This window comes from Pseudochaenichthys georgianus, chromosome 6 (assembly GCF_902827115.2).
Source record: "Pseudochaenichthys georgianus chromosome 6, fPseGeo1.2, whole genome shotgun sequence".
NCBI lineage: Eukaryota > Metazoa > Chordata > Actinopteri > Perciformes > Channichthyidae > Pseudochaenichthys > Pseudochaenichthys georgianus.
Window position 1 is genome coordinate 32869707 of NC_047508.1, and position 19688 is coordinate 32889394.

A 19688-nucleotide genomic window follows, 5' to 3' on the forward strand; every position below is an offset into this window, starting at 1 on the left:
TTGCCAAGTTGTGTCCTGTTTTCCACCCAAAATCATCTTGTAGCTTGTTTGTACCTGCAGGGACATGGCAGTCTTCCAGGGAAATGTGTTGTCTGACATTTTGCAGAATGTTCCCTCTGGCATCTGTGTGATAACAAAGAGAAAGATAGTCTGTGCCCTCTGCATGGCACTTATTCTAAACAACAGGCTGTTCACCTGCTGCTTTGATTTCACCTTTGAGAGACCTCAAAGCGACAGACGACTGAATCTGTCAGGTGATCCCAGCTTTGTTTCCTGTTATTAAATTAAGCTTGGTAATACTTCACAGTGAATTCATTTTAATTGGGTTTACATTTACATTTCTTTAATGTGCCTTTCTTTTTTTGTCTCCTTTTTCCTTACAGACATAATTTGTTCACTTTCTAAAGGAGGGTCTATGCTTTGCTGGGATGAAGTGTTGCACGCTGCAGTCTGCCTCGTGCGCTCAGAGGAGCTCATTCATCACAGCTCACTAAATAAATCAGGAATTCATTAATTGCATTTCACAGTAGTCATGATCTTCAAATTAGGAATCAAGGAACTCCTTTTGCGCCTGGTACTTTAATTGTGTTGTAGTCACACATGCAATTATTTAATTCCTTTGATTCTTTGCCAGTTTTTTCTCTTTCCTGTCATGTTTCAAATGTTCCATCATCTACTGTATGAAAGTGCATTTTATTCAATAAGGCAATGTTTCAAGCTCACAAGGACACCTGAGAAATTGGAGAATAACAGTGTGTCATTTAAAATGAATATTTTATTGGAGCAGTACTCATTAAGCAGCTGTTGAAAACAGTTCCGTTTCTATTCCTCCTCACCACCCGTGGCTGCCTGCTGTAGATGTTATACTCTGGATTTCAAGACACATTTTTAAGTCATAGTGTGAAGCCGGTCTACTGTGAGTGTTGCCAATCAATCAAAAACTGTTTCAATAGTTGTGCGAACATTATATCCACACAGTAGAGGTTGTTTCTCCTGATCAACAGGGTACTGGAAATCAGGGAGTGGGTGAAAAGTCATGTTTGTGAGAGGGTGATGCAATTGCACTGGCATGCACAGAGATGTTGAGGATTTACACACATTTCAAAGGTGTGTGTTTCTAAGCTTGAGAAATGCTATTCATTGTTCATGAATCGTCATTCAACAGTTGAGTCATTAAGCTTCTTCATCAGGGTTATGCAGGCTGACCATTGTAGTGAGTCGATTGTTTACTAGGTACAAGGCTTAGTCTGAAAAAATGCCTTCTTCATGGTTTGATAACAATTCAAGAAGCTTACGTTTTCTACAATACTACTGTATACTGTATAGTGGACTATGGTTGTCTTCTCTAGCAAAGTCTTTCTTCTTAAATCTACAGCTTCATGCCTTTGTGTGCAGACACTATCCAATCCTCCATATACTGTAGTACGGATTAGACCGAGAATCAAAAGATGTTCTCAGTCCAAGGAATTGCGATTTGATACATATGTAAATGCGAAATAGGAAATACTGGGAAATATTTCAAATGTACAGCACAAAAGCACATTCAGACACCTTCCTTTGCCCTGTAGAGTTGCTGTAAGTGCGCTCTCTGATCTGTTGGTTACAAAGTGCACACATTTGAATGCTTCTGCTGCTCATGCACCTACTGTAGTGTACTTAATTGTCCCTTGTCAAAGAGATTATAAAGCCTCCATTTTTGTTACTAATCACCTGTGTGACATGAACCCTTTCCTTCAGCTTTATTCCACTATCGGCATGCAGAAGTCCATCCATCAATCCACCCTTCCACATGACACTCAGTTTAGAGGGTTTGCTTGCTCTTTATTTATTTAGCCTTTGTGCTGAGCACAGCAACTGCAGTGAATGTGAGCCATCCAGCCGACAAAGCACTGATTAATTGTCTGCCAGCAACAAGAGGAGAGAGCAGCAGAGGAGGGGGGTTAGAGGATGGACAGTAAAGAGGATAGAGGGGGGATAACTGTCCATGCAGGCTTTGACAAGTCCAACGTGAAAAGGATGAATCATTGTTCGACTTGTCGTGCGTGTATACATTAGAGTGGATGAATCCAAATCTGTGCATACCTGCCTTGTGAATATATGCCTTTCTGTCAGTCACTGTGTGCTTAGTGTCTGCCTCCTCCAAACCACTGGTATGTAAGCTGTGTGCTTGTGTAATGCTGTGTCTTTGTTAAACCGCAGCCTCCTCCGCTCTCCTCTCCCTGCAGGAGGTCACATGTGTGGCATCTCATCAGCCAGCCTGTATTTGAGATAAGTGAGGAATCAATACTTATTGATTTGGAGAGCTGCCACAAGAAACTCTTGCCCGACCCCGCCTGCTTTGTCTCAGCGGCCAGAGAAGAAAGCAGATGGTCCTGCGTACCGAATGGTGCTCAGCACACGGGACGTGTTTAGTGGCCCACACACAACCTCACCACAGGACTCAGCTGTGTCGCACTGCCTCTCTAACGGGCTGACGATTTAGATTATTATGCAGACACACGCATACTGCTGCTATCTATCGCTTACAGGGAATCATGTGATTTTTTTGAATATTGTGAAATGTGACTTTGTGACTCTTTTAAAAAACACTTTGTTATCACAGGGAGTGGCTGTCTTTACATTCAGTAAATGGCTGAATGTTGATGGACTGCAGTTACGCTTACTGGACCTTGACAAGGGAGGAAACGAGCTCGGACTTCCCACAACCCATCACTCCCCCTCGTCGATTCAGATCCTATTTACTGCCCCGGCCCTTTGACTGTTGCTGGCACTGGTCATCTTGCCAAGTTGCACATCTTCCGGCGCAGACTAAAAACTCATCTCTTTCGACTCCACTTGGAGCGATAGAATTACTAACAAAGCACTTATATACTAATACAGGACTGGCTTAGCTAAAGCCAGTTGAGTAGCACTTGAAATGTTTGGCTCTATGAAACCTGATGTACTTTATGATTCTGTTTTCTTCAAGTTTGTATCTTGTTGGTCGAATGCACTTATTGTAAGTCGCTTTGGATAAAAGCGTCAGCTAAATGTAATGTCATGTTTCTTTTTCAGTTTGTGGTTTATTTGGTTGGTTTTTATAAAATATTCCAAAGGAAACGTTGAACTAACTACACCACCAGGTGCAGAGTGGGAGGTAAATGCTCAAATCTGAGTAACTGACTGAGCACAATGTGCAATGTGTCACATTAGCACAAGAAACAACCCACTAGTCATTTTATGTCAAAGGAAATTGTATTTAAATGATTGTGTGTTAATATAGCTGATAGTGATGTCTTACATTTCACTGAGAAAGAGGAACATTCCAGTGACTCAAGCAGAAAAACCCTGCAAAAAGATTTTCTTGTCTTTTATTAAAACCAATTTATCGTAAATATTGAACTCTTTGAATAGTACGGGTGACAGGAAAACATTCTCTCATGATTGACTAATATCAAATTATTATTTCCCAATTTGAACTTGTTTTCTGTGATATTTTTGTATTTCAGTGGGTAAACACAGTGTGTGAGAGTTTCCCTTCTTACTTCTGGTGCAGAATGACTGAAAGTTCCCGTTTTGCTTTGGCTAATTTATGAACATGCTGTACTGCCTGCCTTATGAGGTCTCTGAGGACAAATCACTTGAACATTCAGTGCTTGTGCAACATGTCACATGGTGGGTTGTATAAAGCTGTGTGGTGCCTAAATACATACTTCATCAATCACAGGCAGATCTGTCCTTTTAGGAAGTTACTACAAAGTGTCATTATACAAACAAGCAAATACGGAGTATCTTCTCTCTCTGTTTCAGTAGAAAGCTCATTTACTCAGTCCCGAAGGATGTGGGTCTTTGATTTAAAAATAGAAACCTTTGTGACCGATATGTTTTTGCATGACTGTCATATTCTTTTGGAATTGACTGTACACACTCCACTGAAGACCATGATGAGGCACACAAACACAGCAATAAACACTCAAGAATCACAATGCAAACCCACAGAGCGACTTATTTTCTGTGGAAATCCAGGATATCACAACATCCCACAGTGTCTGAGCTGAAGCGGAACATTATAACTACACCAAGCAGCAAGAAAATGCTCTTTGTATGTGGAGATTTTAACATTGATTTGCTGAACCCACAAGAACACAATGCAACTACAGAATTTATTAATTCTATGTATAGCAACAGTTTATATCCTACAATCACACGACCAACCAGAATAACATCACACAGTGCTACACTCATTGACAACATATTCACAAATGTTATAGATAGGAAAGTAATAAGTGAAATATTAATCAATGACACAAGTGATCACCTGCCAGTCTTTGCAACAATACAGAACTGTACTAGGATAAAAAAAGACACCAGAAAAGTCACAATTACAAGACACAAAACACCAGAGTCTGTTCATTCTTTTAAAGAAGAATGATCTAAACAAGACTAGAACAAAGTGTATGTGCAAATGAAGCCTATGAATCATTTCTACATATTCTATCAGGGCTGTATGAAAAACATTGTCCTTGTGTAAAGAAAATAGTGAAACAAAAATATGCTGAAAAACCATGGATCACTAAGGGAATATTAAATGCATGTAAAACGAAAAATGAATTATATAAAGACTTCTTAAAGAATGGATCAGTAGAGGCTGAATAAAAATACAAGACATACAAAAACAAACTAACAAAGATAATACGATGTAGCAAAATGGATCATTACAACAAATTATTGGAGGATAACAAAAATAACATTAAAAACACATGGAATGTATTAAATACCATTATTAAAAAAGGAAATGGAAAGGCACAATACCCAAACAATTTTCTGTCAAAAAACGATACAGTAGTTTATGACATGACCTCAGTTGCTGAAGATTTCAATAAGTACTTTGTCAATGGTGGTCCTTGTCTAGCTGGGGAAGTTCCAAATACTGGTTCTAGTGATGGTGTTGAAAGTAAAGATATATATGTGAAGGAAACTATATTCTTAAGAGGGACTGATGAAAATGAAATTATTGACACAGTTAAAAAACTTAAGAGTAAAAGGTCTACAGACTGTCATGATATTGACATGTATACAGTTAAAAACATTATTGAATGTATAGCCAAACCACTAACTCACATCTGTAATCAGTCAATACAAACCGGTGTATTTCCAAATAAAATGAAAACTGCTAAAGTCATACCAATACATACATCTGGAGATAAACATATACTGTCAAACTATAGACCAATTTCATTGCTCTCACAGTTTTCTAAAATACTGGAAAAAATCTACTATACAAGACTAAATGACTTCATCACCAAACATAACATACTCTATGAACATGTGGGGTGCCTCAGGGCTCAGTCTTGGGGCCATTACTATTTATTCTGTATTAACAATATATGTGAAGTATCAAAAACTATTAAAACCATTCTTTTTGCAGACGACACAAATCTACTCTGCTGTGGGGACAATTTAGAACAGCTATTGGTCACAATGGAGAAGGAACTGAGCAGGATGAAGATCTGGTTTGCCCAAAATAAATTAACATTGAACGCAAGCAAAACCAAACTCATAATATTTGGGAATCGATCGACCAATACAGAGAAGAAACTCACTATAAATGGCGTCGAATTAGAAAGAGTATCGGAAATAAAATTCCTTGGAGTAATCATAGACAATACATTAAGTTGGAAACCACATATAAGCTATATCAAAGCCAAAATATCCAAATCAATAGCAATTCTGAATAAAGCCAAATACCTAATTAATCAAGCTTCTTTGTTTATGCTGTACTGCTCCTTCATACTTCCATACATGATGTATTGTGTGGAAGTTTGGGGGAACACATATAAAACAAATACACATCCTATCTTCATCCTGCAAAAAAGAGCCATATGAGTTTTACATAAAACTACGTACAGAGAACCAACAAATAAATTATTCATCAAACTAAAAACACTAAAACTACAAGACCTGGTTGACTATAAAACTATTCAAATTATGTTCAAAGCCGCAAATCAACAATTACCTCATAATATCCAAGGATTTTTCACACGGAGAGAAAGCATGTACATGTTGAGAGGAAACTGTATTTTCAAAAAACCACCCGTACGAACAAATGCCAAACTTCATTGCATCTCATCAAAAGGTGTTAGTCTGTGGAATAACTGTAATGATGCACTGAAATATTGTACAAGTCTATCTAAACCGAAAGTATTATTTAGGAGCCAAATCATTAATGGTTATGAACAGGACCTGTAAAATCCCATTTGTTGTTATTTCTTGTAATTGTAAAAGTAATTTCTTTCTGATTGTTTTGTAAAAAAACAAAAAGCAAACAAATTAACAAGACAAACATGTCGCTGATGACGATGACCTAATATTTTATTTATAAGAAAAATATATGCTAGAGGGGGTAGGACCAGAAAAGTTTTTTTTAAGCTTCTTCTTGCCCCTGTTAAACATGACAGAGACTATTTGAGAATTATTGTTGGTTTTTTGTTGTACTTTGTTATAATTATTCATTTGAGTGAGAAGAAAAAAAGAATATATATATATATATATATATATTATTGTTGTATGTTTTTGTTTCTGACATGTTCAATAAATTGACTAAAAAAAAAAAAAAAAAAAAGCACTTAAAAACAATGCCAATGAAGAAAGCCCCTGAAAGGCAAAGGGGCAAAACTAAAGAGCTCTTCATGTGATAACAATAAGGAAATAACTAAAGCAGTAATGTTCCTCTGATCATGCACTTTTGCATGACCTTGAATATAAAAAAAACCCTCCAGGCTTAAAATAGCTCCAAGCAGAGCAGATGTTCATACATAAATATGTGAACTGTGATGTCAGAGACTAGGTCATTTGTTTCCTTCCTTTTCTAGAATAGCTCATTTATTTTCAACATAATTAATGACTTTGTAGGTTACTCTATCTCAACTGGATAGTGGGATATACTATCATCTTCCTATTATACACACATGCATTTCCAAACATTTGGACTACCTATGTTGCAAATGTATTATCTTTTCAATTTACACACGGCATCTATTGCACGTCTGTCCGTCCTGGGAGAGGGATCCCTCCTCTGTTGCTCTCCCTGAGGTTTCTCCCATTTTTCCCTTTAAACTGGGTTTTCTTTGGAAGTTTTTCCTTGTACGATGTGAGGGTCTAAGGACAGAGGGTGTCGTATTGTCATACTGATATTCTGTACACACTGTGAAGACCACTGAGACAAATGTAACATTTGTGATATTGGGCTATATAAATAAACATTGATTGATTGATTGATTGATATACAGTATCCTGTATTTTGGCCACCAGTTCAGAAGGGTTCTGTTAAGCATTCATCTTTTTGTTCATTTTGCTGTTTTAGCATGCAACGCTCCTTTCTTATATATTTGTTTTCCTTCACAAGTGAACAATGCTTATTCTCTTTTGAGTTGGATCTGTATCGCAGTGTGCGCAACACTGGAAATATTTTCCTTTCATTCATTAGGAAATATGATGAATGTATGAGACATCCCTATTTGAATTTAATAAAGATTGTTGAGCAGATTGTGTTGGATAATGAGTTAACCAAAACGTTTAGTTTACTGTCCGAAACTCCAGGATCCTTTGGGAACATCAGTGTTGTCCTTGAGGATTTCTTACCCTCTGCCTCTAATATTTATTTGTGGACTGGAGCCTTTTCTTATGTGGCTCACATGACCCTCGCTGCCCCGGGAAGATGCTTATGACTTGTTTGTCAGACTGCTCTTCTTTCCCATCAGACACAGGAAGTGTGTGTAAACAGGGGAGGGCTGCGTGCTGAGACATCCTAGATATTGCAACGCCAAACAGATGTAGTGGTTGCATTGTTATACAGTACATCTCATCAGCTTCTGTAAAAAAGAAAAGAAAAAGGAAAGTTTAAGTTTAAGTTTCTTGGTTGGTTTCACATCCATTAATATTGTGCATCATCTCAGATATTTCCAATCTTTATTCCAGACTCAAGGTCCATATCACATACAAAAAGACAAAACACACATCAATAAAGAACATTAAAGAAGTCTGCAATGGAATCTGGCCTTGCCTACTCCCACAGATAATCGTGGCTTTAAAACATCACTTCTACATTAAACCAGCACTAAGTCTGAAGTCCTTCTCTACGAACTGATCTATTACTGCTACTTAAGCATAAATACACTGCAGGGTGAAGTCACTCGCACTCGCACTCATGGAGATGAAACCAGGAGGTGCTGTGTGTCAGCAGTTGTGGTGTCAGCACATGTGATGGGCTTAAATGAGCACCATATAATCACACCCATGTTAGGTTTGTTGTGCATTATACCAAAGTGGGGCTTGCGACCCTGATCAATGTTAAGTAGTCCTTTATTTTAATTAAAAATATACTTCATTACTGAAATGACACAGCAGTAATAACGCCAGCCGCAATCAATAGGGAAGCCACTTGTGATACGTGCGGATGATTTAAAGGCCAGTGCATTGACAGTATAGTCTTGTGCCTACTAAGTACTGATAGCAAAGAGGTTTTTTTGTCTAAACCAACAATCCATAATGACATCATGTAGATAAGTTTATGATAATTGTGTTAGTTGTGATATTTAATATACCGCTTAACTGTGCATGATTGAGCTCTGGCCGTTTAATACAGATGTATGAGACTTTATTCCTGCCTGGTTGTGCTGTTGGTCATATAGCCAAGAGTCGGTTAAGCAGAAGGCAACATAATTGACCTTTTCATTACGTTAGCATGAATAAACTCACATTGAACACAGTTTACGCTCTGTTATCACTTTGCATAGAAATATCTAACTCAATATGCCTGTGTAAATTAATTTTGCACGTATTTTTTTGGGGCCAAGCCCGAGCAGCAAAGCATTTCCTCTCACAATCACTTCAGTTTAACTGACCACTAACAGCATCCTCTAATTACAAAATAGAGTACCCCTTCATTCGGTTTTATGACATATCACCAGTGGAAATCTCATAAAACATGGAAAGAAAAACATTTGGACTGATTCCAAAATGGCTATAGATCCAATGAGGTCATCACTGAGGTGAATATAGAGCCATTTGTGGGCTGGGTTTTTGTCAGACTGTGACTAACTGTGATTCAGGAAAGGGTGCGTAATGATTCAGAGGTGAGTTGTGAAACTGTCAACATTCAGGTTTTTTTCCCCACAAACTTTCAAAGCATATGACATATTCCTACCATGCACACTGCTACAGTGCTACTGCCTACATCAGCATCGACGTGTTAAGTGTTTTACCATTTGTCCAATGTTGTCTGTTACCCCTTCCTGCTGATTTGTCGGCCCGAGTAGTTATACTGGTTTGTGGGTTACGCATGCCAGTCAAATGAAACTGTAGGTTGAAATCAGAGAAGCACAGATTACATCATGTTCACATCATTGAGCAATGAGTAAGGGATGGGATAAACAGTACAGTACAAAATTAATTTTACATTTGACTATACCTCCTGAGGCTATGTTAGGCATAGTTATTTTTACTCAATAAAAGAATAACTAACTTCCTCTCAGTAGTAGTAAAGTGGTGATGTAATACATTTCCCCCTCATTTAAAATCCGCTTATTTCAAAGGCTGAAAGATATCTCTATCTGTACAGGCTTTTGATGCAGAGTGGCTTCCCTCTTACCTCGCACAGACAGGCACGAGGCTACTGCTTAACTGGCACCAGAACAAAGCCCTCTAACAGCTGCTTGATAATGTGCAACCATTAATTACATTCTGATGCCTCAAGTCTGCCCTGTGTCGCTGAGCAGAGAACCCTCGCTTTGCCGAGCATGGAGCAATTATGTAAGAATGCGTTGCACATTGTTAACCAGACACAACACTGAACGTACTAAATAATGATAGGCCTACTCTTTGGCACTTTTCCATAATCCACCCTGGCTCTCCTTAAGGACATGAATTAATATGTTGTGAGTTGAATTGAGTCTTTGATAAGCCATTGTATTGTGTAATTGTGCTTATCTGGTTTCTATTATTTATGATATCGAAAACAAGGACGTAAAGTAGCCTTCTATATGCAATCAACAGAGGAGATGTTCTGATCTTTCAAAGTCTCTGCTGAGTCAATTCAGTATTTGTGTCACGTTAGGAGCAGAGCCTCATATAGCCTAAGTATAGTGTGACATTTAGTGGATCCCATGAGACAAATGTATAAACAAATATTCAGAGGTCAAGATGTTTGGCGTGTTTCCATTCTCTATTACTCAACGACATGCTGTTGAGAAAGGTCTTCACATGTGTGTAGTGCTATCTTTTGCAGAAAGACAAACATACTTCGTCACTCTCATTTAGGCTCCCACTTTAACGGCATGGCATTGGGTTGCTTGAGTGCTGATGATAAGCTGCAGTATACAGTGAACTTCAGAGGCAACTGTGGGCTGCAATGGAGAAATGTCTGCTTCTGCCAAAAGAAGATTAACATGTAGATGTAGGCCTACTGACCCACAGTGCTGGACTTTCTGTTATGTCAATACTGGCCGACCTGGAAATAGAAGTCAATGCAAACTTGCACATTGACTCGGTCAGCTGTTGAGTTCTCAATCATCACTGTAACCCGGTTCCTGTAAAATGTCGAATAAAATGCAACTGAGTTATTTTCTGTATAAATACTTTTATGGATAATCTTTTGACTTATATGACTTTAAATCCAAAGATTGTGCCTGTGAGTTATGACTTTAAAAGTCAGACAGAAAGAAATGGTTCTTGTATGTTTCACTTTCCTGCACGCTATAAATGGCAAGAAATGCAGTGGGAAGATCTTGAGCTGCCCACTGGTAAACTGCAGGGGACCTTGGATTGTTGGTCCCATGGGTATCCCAGCACATACAGGTATCAGTCTGAGCTTGAATCCAATTATTTCCACCCTGGACATTATTCATTAATATTCTAAGAAGGAATTGAAAGTAATGGAACTGCTGGGACTAAGGCAGGTAAGGTATTGTATCTTTTTCTCAAAAAAAGAAATACTCCAACTGTTCACCATTTAGCTGTGGCTTATGCTTTACAGCCTCTGCTCTCCACCTCAAATTGATGCAGGTTTAATAAAAGATCACATGAAGCTGAGTTTTGTAGAATATTATGTTCCTTTCGCCTCACGAACCGCTGTCTTTGCATTACTTGGGGGGAAAACAAGCAGTTCTTCTGTACTTCAAAAAACTAGAAAGCTGCATAGCTCTGCCCCAGGTAAGTAGAACACAATTTATTTGTTATTGTGATGCTATGAACTATTTATTGTGTAAATTGGAATGATCCACATCTGTGCTCCCGGGGTGTATTCTTCCTGTATGTTCCTGCCTGTATACATGACATAAACTGCTCATAACCAATTGCCCCTTGCGGGATTAATAAAGTTGTTGATTGATTAATTGAGATGCAGTGGTGTTGTATGACTTGTCTTTGTATGGTGTGAAAGGCTGATGCTGCAGTTTCATAGCACAATGAGGATCAGAAAGCATGCTACCAAGAATCTAAAGGCAGAGTTATAAGTGGGTGTGCTTCTGTGTGTGTTCGTCAGTCTGTACCACCACCATGCAATGCTGGATTACCAACCAGGCGAAACCGGCAACTGTCCCAAGCAGCAGAACACCTTAAACTGCAGGCTAACTGTTAGTCAGCTGGTTTTGCATATGATCATTTGGTTTGGATTATGCATCGTTAAAGCGGTACCATCTGACATGATGTCTCAAGGTGGCTCCTGCTATTACCAGACCTAGAGGCACCATCTTTAGGAGGGCCACTATGCCAGAAGGTTTCAGACTTTCACTTTTTGAGTTTTGTGCTTCATTAAACGTTATTAAGCAGTAGGCAGTAAGGAGAGTATGTACACAATGTACATTTTCTATGGAAGTATGCTAACCTGGCTGTTATTAAGCAATGTTGTATGGTAAACATGTTTATCAATTTAGCCATTGCTAACTAACTATCGCTGATGTGATCAAATGGGTGGGGCAGCATAAAATAAATAGGGGCTCAGGGTCCAGAAGATCAATTTTGCCCTGGGGCGCGAAGGCAGGTTTATCTGGCCCTGACCCATGGTTGTTCACACTGCTGAGGGGTGTCTTTGTTTAGAATAATGTGAATCCACAGCCGAGCAGAAGGCAACAATAACACAGCCAGTGAATAACAATGTGCATTAACATCCACACAAAAGAAACAAATTAGTCAACTTTTAAACAACAGAAAAAAACAACATTTAAAGCATATCATACAAATAATGTTGATGTCCATCAATGCACATATTCAAAAATAGAGGTAGGAGAAATACTCAGGTCTTGTACTTAAGTAAAAGTAGAAGTACCAGAGGGTGTGAACACTCAGTTAGTAAAAGTCCTGCATTCACAATGTTACTCAAGTAAGAGTACACAAGTATTGCCATCAAAATATACTTAAAGTACCAAAAGTAAAAATACTCATTATGCAAATTGGACCATTTCAGAATAATATATTATATGTTTTGATTATTAATACTGATGCTTATTTAATTAATCAAAATCTGCAAAACAACTAAAGATATTAAATAAATGTAGTGGAGTAAAAGAACAATATTAAACTCTGAATTGTGGGTAGAAGAAAAAAGTATAACAAATTGAAATACTCAAGTTAAGTACAAATCCCTCAAAATTATACTACAGTACTTTAGTAAATGTAGCCTCGTTACTTCCCACCTCTGATCATAGATTTTGATTATAATTATTGATGCATTAATGTGTCTATACAAGCTGGTAAAGGTGCATTATTTTAATCCCTTTGTATTCTGCAGGGTAGCTGGTGGATTTACTCCAGGTGTAACTAAAGTATTTTAGTGTTGCCTAGTCTATATTTCACATTCAAAATCTGAAAATAAAAATAGGCTATATTATAAACCTGTACATTGTAGTGGGGTAGCAACACATTCAAATAGTCTTCTCAAGTAAAGTACAAATCCCTCAAAAATGTTACTCAAGTAGGCTACAGTAGTTGAGTAAATGTACGTAGTTACTTTACACCACTGCAATGAAATAATCTCCGAGACAAACTATACCTGTCTGCCCTCCTCTCATCTAACCGCCGTTGCCAAGGTTTCCGTGTACGCGCTGCTGAGAGCGGAGTCGCGCGGTTGTCATACAGTATTGCCAGACATGGCGGCGGACCTACAACCCGAGTGGATTTCGTGCCTCCCGTCTTCCTGGAGTTATGGGGTTACTCGTGATGGACGTGTCTTCTTCATTAAGTAACTATCCCTTCATAGACTCAACTAATGTCCACCTGTTTTCGAAAAAAGTCTCCGTGTATTAATAAACGCCTTGCTTTGCCCCTCTCTCTCAACAGCGAAGAAGCCAAGAGTACAACCTGGCTGCATCCAGTGAGTGGCGAGGCGGTAATAACCGGGCACAGGAAAACTCCAGGTGAGGTGTCACTGAACGCCTGTCAAGTTTCTGTATTGTGTGTAACATGTCCGCCGTCAGGTTGTTGTGGAGCGTAACCCCACACCGACACTTCCCACACTGGGAGATACGGTGACATGCTTGCTGCGTGTTTGAATTCACGAGTGTTTTGTTTTTTTGTGCTGTGAAAAGTGAGCCCTCTCGTGCCCACCTCTGCCCTACTCGTGCCACTTAGTCGTGAGCCTTTAGTCTCTTTTTCTTGTGAAGTTGACGAGTGGTGGACGTTAAGCGTGAAGTCTTAAAACCACGACTTTTACGAACAACAACCAGCATGTAAATTAAATTCGGAAAGCATTTTATTTCGACGTTTCCTGTTTACCATATAACGTCTGCCCTAAACATATGTACGCTTCAAAGACACACAGTTTGACAGGAATGACAGCAACAGGAGTTTGAATTGTAATTTTAGTTGTACATTTACACTAAGCTTCCACCATTCAGAAAGCTCTTGACCAATATTATACGCAGTGTGCTAAGGACATCACTAGCTCCTTGCAATGTGTCTCACTGGTTGAATCACCATGCAGCCTCCTTATAACCATCAGTCTCTGCAGAGCTTTCCCACTAATGTTATTAAGTGGCTGCTGCATCCAAGTAGGTCTGCAACTAACGATTTGTTCCTCGATTAATCACCCAAGTCTATACAATGTCAGAATAGTGAAAAATGACCATCAGAATTTCCCACAGTCCAAAGTATTTTGAGCTGAATCAATTGCTTGACTTATTGATTAATCGATGGCCACAACATTTGCAAATATTATGATAATTTCGTAATGGTTAGAGTACAATTTCAGTAGAAAATACAGATATTTAACAAATCCAGTTGTGACGATGTATTGCTTTTATTTGCCTTTGTGATGGAACAGTATTTTTGGATTTGATATGCTGGTCATACAAAACAAGCAAAACAATTACGCAACATTCAGATGTGGGTTGTGCTAATGCGTCGTTTCTTCTACCTTTTTTTAGCAATTTTTATGTTCTGAGTTTCTTTTTGATTTTCAAATTGTTTTTAAAAATGAACTTGTATTTTAATAAACGAATCGTCGCAGCTCTACATCTAAGCGTGTGAATAAACAGCTGCTAGTGCATAGCCCTAGTTGCTTTAATACACACAACATCTGTTTGTTTCACCAGTTTATGTTAAAATGTTTTTGTCCACATCTCTCTCTTTTACAGACCTACCGACTGGATGGGAAGAAGGATATACTTTCGAGGGTGCGCGGTGCTTTATCAAGTGAGTTAAAACCCTCCCTCCACATGACACACCCACCATGACACCAGAACATGCAGACAAATATCTGACCAGGCCATATCAACTCAAGGCACTTCCCCTTTTCATGTCACCATAATTGCAGCATGCCCTATAAACATTGGTGATAATATTTGTTTATCACCTCAGATAAATGAAAACCCCCTCCTAATGCGTGACTTCTCCTGAAAACATCCATTGTATTATTAGTCAACTTTTCAAGGCTGTACATTTGGAACCTTTACTCACAATTTCTGTACTGTAGAAAACCTATCACTAAAGTTAATGATTAAACAGTGACGTTGCAAATACTAGATAAAGTGGGCAAAGTGTGGTGGCTGTCTTCTTGTGAGCTGTTTTTATGTATTCAGACTTACCTTGCTCAGAGCTAAGCCTACTTGGAGAGTTGAGCCAAAGTACAACGTGTTCTCGTTTTCTGACAGTTATTAATCCGCTAGAAAACATGGGTTATCCTCATTGTTTGGGTTTATAGAGTTTGCTCACAGTTTAAAATGACAACTTGTTTTAAGTAGATGTTGGAACATATTCTGTAGGTACATGCCAACCTACAGTATTATAGGACCTTAAAAAGACTTCCTATTTAAATTATCCCTGTATTGGTTTTGTTTGAACCTCCTATCCTACACGCTCATTTGTTGGTGCGATGTGGGCAGGAGGACATTTCATATATCTTCCATGTCCATGAAAGCACTTTGATTTGTTCAGTTTATGTTCCTTTTGAAAACCACGATCCACAAGATTTACATTCGTAGTTGGCTATGTTACAAAGTCCCTAACTAGAGTACATTTCATATTTCCCCCTCCATGGTTTCCGGAAGCATGCGTCTGATCAAAAGAGATCTCAAGCGCTGTCATTCAGTCGTCACTGACTCATCATCTGAATGTTTTATATCCAAGGATGTAGCTTTAAATGCTGTGTTATTATGTACGTGCCATCGAAATACCCCTCATATTCACCAGTTAGAGATACAGTATGCTGCAAATGGATTCCTCTGTCAGAACACAAGGATGCGTATGATTGAAGACATTGCAATATACAGGCTACAAATGTAGGATATTATGTCTTATTATCCTCAGTGAATTCTCTCTCAGTCTTCGACTTCCTTGTGTATTTGAGTAGCTTCATGTGGCAGGTTGCCAGGCAGTCGACTGAAAAGCAGTACTTTTATATCCCAGTATTTTATCACAGCGCCTCCGTGCAAAGCAGACTCAGGGACAACATTCATTAGTTTATCAATGGGATCCTGGAACAGTGATGATAAAAGAAGTGCAGACTAATCGTAATGAAAAAACTGTTAGCTACATTTCAGACAGTTTTCATTTGAATTCAGCTGTTTTGTCCTTAAAAGCTGCAGAAGAAATTGCTGCTTTCTTTGTATGACTTCCTTTGCTCTTCGACATGTTCCTTAGCTGTCAATAGAGGTCACCGTGCTGTGTGCAAAATGCAAGATACACTTTATGTACACAGGTTTAACAGAGGATTCAGAGAGTATAGACTGTGGGGCTTAAGGAGATACACGGACAGATAAGATCATTTTATTGATTCAAAACGTTATATTTCACCACTTAATATATGCATATAATCTAATACAGCCTATTTGTTATGTATTAGCTCAGCTGGTGACAGTGAATCTAATATCATACTGCGATTACAACCATTTTAAATGGGCTTCAGTCATCTTGATAGCAATAGAAAGCTTAATGATTCTTTAACAAACTAGATTGGACGATTTACAGAAACCATGTGTTCGCTGATGCACCTGTGGTTTTATTCCTTTTGTCTTCAATTGATTTGAAGCAGGTGAACAGAATGGAATCCTTTAGGAACCAGTAGTCACAATGGCAGTTGGCTAGTAAGATACCAACGCACAGAGAAACAGCCTCAGGATATATCCCTGTTATGACCTTTAATGAAACAGTAAAAAATGCATTAGACCTTCTTGTATTCCCCTCTGTCATTCATTAGCGGTGCATGTCACATATCTATAATAGCTGTCATTTATTTTTGAACACTACACAAAAGGGATTAACTGAAAGCTAAATTGTGAGCCCGACAAAGGAAGTGTAAACTTATTTTACATTGCCCGTATATAAAAAAAATGTGTGGGCCCGCAGAAAATACCAGAAGGCATACGACATACTCCACTGCCTGCTAAGGGGACATCTAAGCTGATGCAGATTTTGTGGGTGCAATACAGATAGTTGGCCCACATGTGACAGAGGTTTTTTTTGGACCGCTTTAGTGACACTCATGTTCCCAGGCTGTGTACTGGGACTAGCTCATGAGCTTCCTCTTTGTTGTTTACTTAACAAAAGCTTTCCGAATTCCAGTTGCATGGTCACTGCTGTGTGCATGTGTATTGTGTTATTGAGCTGGCTGATGAACACGTTTTGTCAAATCAAGGCAACAGCTCAATTTGTCAGTATTTAGTGATGAAGATAACTTGAGTAAGTGGCCTATGAAAAACCATGCCTGGTCATTTGCTTGTGACTCATTCCTTTGACATAGAGATTTGTTGACACGTTTATGTGATAACAGTCTTGGACAGTACTTGGGATATTTTGAGGCTTTATGTGAGGTTGCCAATAAAAGACTCTGAAAACGTTCCAAAGCCATTCGCCTGATGGAAGCTGGATACATATATGCTGTATGTTATACAGTACGATATCATTATGTTGTCCTCAATTTGGTATTGTTAATGATTAGTTCCGTTTTTGCATTTTGAATGTTCATAAAAAAAGGCCTAGTTTAAACACAAAAAACCCTCTCCTCTTGTTGTCAGACCTATGCGTTGAAAGCTTGATCATCGATACACTTCTATGACTCAGGTCTGTTTGGAGCCTGCCAAGGGGACTGGCCCATTCCCATTGGCTGTGTGGCTTGACTGCTACCATCGGGTTACACAGCGTGAGCATCGAGAAACAGATTGTGCTAACGTAGCCTGTCCTCTGACGGGATGTGTTTGGACGGATGGAAGGTGCTTCTTGTTGGTGTGATAGTGTTTACCAGAGGCATCAGAAGATTTGATTATGTTATGGCACTGTGAGTTTTGAATGAGTGAAGGTCAGCGCAGATGGTAATTGAATCAGTCGTGGCTTATTGCTCTACTCAGACTGAGCACTCTCTTTTGAGTTGCTGTGTTTTTTTTCACGTGGACCAATGCCAACACGACTCTTTAGTTTTGGAACTAGGCTCTGTGTCAATTGGACAGTACTTGCTTTACAACCAACAGAGTGAGATAATGAGGAGGTGCAAACCATTAGCCTCTTTATTTAATTCACAGACAGACATATCATTCAAGCCATTGTGTTGAAGCTGTGACTAGTGAGAAAAGGGCATGCTTTTCAAAACTTGAGTTGCAATGCTGCCTGCTGCGTCTGCTCAACTATTATTTTCTTTTCAATGGGGCTTGTTTGTTTTGTCTGAACAACACATACCAATAAAATACATCTACTTTAGCTCATTGAGGAGAGGTCAATAGCAGCCACCCATTAGTCATATTCAATTCAACTTTTCCAGCCAGGAGCTTTTGGTCTTGCTCTCACAACTGCGTTCAGAAATCAGAGAACACTTATTTCCATCAAGCCATTCTGCCGCTGCTGAGAGAATAATCCGAGTAACTCGTTCCCCTTTAGATGAACCCGCCTGTTATTCGGTACCTTTTGTCCAGAGCTGGGAGGCTTATCTCTTATCGAACTACACTTCGGTGCAACAACCCACAGCTGGGCTCTCTGATGCTGAAGACATCATAGATATGGACATACTGTATGCTGCATACGCTCTATGGAGCATGCTATACAGTAGGGCTGCTCGATTATGGCAAAAATCTTAATCTCGAGTATTTGGGTCAATAATTGATATCACGATTATTAAAAAACGATTTACTTGGAAAACATCCATTTATTGAAAACAAATGTGAACAGTATGTTTTTAACAGTTGATTACCCTGAACTTTAACTAGAATTCAACTGAAAAACCAATACAAAAAAAAACCAATACTAAAATAAATAAATAATAATAATAGTTTTATTTCGATTATGTGGTTTTCATAATCGTTGCAAGCCAAAATCGTAATTGCGATTAAAATACGATTAATTGAGCAGCCCTACTATACAGAGAGTCGTTTCATTTTCATGACATTTCCTCTGTATGCCCTTCCCGGCATAAGCCCGCCTTAACCTGCCATCAGGCCCTGGGGCTGATGGCAGGTTAAGGCGGGCGGGGTTTTGTAGGCCCCCTATTTAAACAACAAATCAAAGTCATTTATAGCCTCGGCAGGCTCTGTGATCGCACTTCTCCACTCTGCTCCACGCGCGCCTGGTCCTCTCCTCCAGATGAGTGACGTATCGGGCCTCCCTCATGTGTTTGTCCGGTTGCCGTTGGCTCCCCTCCACGTAGCAAGTCCTCGTCGTCCTCTTCATCTCCTCCAACAGATAATGTCCTTCCTGTCTGTTTTTCCTCTCCCGCTACTCCATCGCTATCAGAACCAGACGGCCTACTTGGCTCCGAGGCGCCGCGGCCGGCAGCGCTGCCGCTCGGTACAGAACTCATCTGTCCTTCCTCCTCATCGCGGCCTACAGGTTTAAAATAACCTGTAAGCTTCGGCATGTTTTGTAATAGCTTCTTGTCTCGAAACTCCTTTTCCCTCAACAATTTCCTTTTCCGAGCACCACTCTCACTTTTTTTTTTCTCCGACATTTTCTCCTAAACAACCTTCATCTGTCACTCAATCACTCGCAATTTGAATAAGTCACATGTGAAACATATTCTCATTCTGATTGGCTGTTAAGTGGTGCCCACTGACTGTTACGGAGTCATCTCTGGAATCCATCGATCTGATTGATTAGTGGAGCAAATGATCAAAATAGTATGGAGGGAAGATATTTTCGTTTGGATTAGTGGTCTGGGGGAAGCGAGTGTGTTTGTGTGTATACGTGTGTGTGTTTGTGTATTTTTACGTTTGTGTTTATTGTGTTTGTTTCTCGGG

The 19688-nt window shown here is 39.1% G+C and overlaps 1 protein-coding gene and 1 long non-coding RNA gene across 9 annotated transcripts in view; one reads left to right on the forward strand and one right to left on the reverse strand.

Moving 5' to 3' along the window:
• Positions 1–7524: 7524 nt before the first annotated feature.
• On the reverse strand, positions 7525–13096 carry LOC117447924 (uncharacterized). Its single transcript, XR_004552298.1, has 3 exons — positions 13025–13096; positions 9243–9336; positions 7525–7850 (listed from the first exon to the last, which is right to left on the reverse strand). It is a non-coding gene; the product is annotated as an uncharacterized lncRNA (long non-coding RNA).
• LOC117447923 (pleckstrin homology domain-containing family A member 5-like) overlaps positions 13065–19688 on the forward strand; it is a 79126-nt gene continuing 72502 nt past the window's right edge. For 3 of the 8 annotated variants that reach the window (XM_034084934.2, XM_034084935.2, XM_034084936.2), the window contains exons 1-3: positions 13069–13213; positions 13312–13388; positions 14607–14664. In XM_034084934.2, coding sequence (XP_033940825.1) covers positions 13122–13213; positions 13312–13388; positions 14607–14664 — 227 coding nt within the window. In that variant the 5' untranslated portion in view covers positions 13069–13121. Of the gene's footprint in view, positions 13214–13311; positions 13389–14606; positions 14665–19688 lie in introns of all 8 variants that reach the window. The other 5 variants (XM_034084930.2, XM_034084932.2, XM_034084940.2 and 2 more) reach the window with 4 other exon arrangements.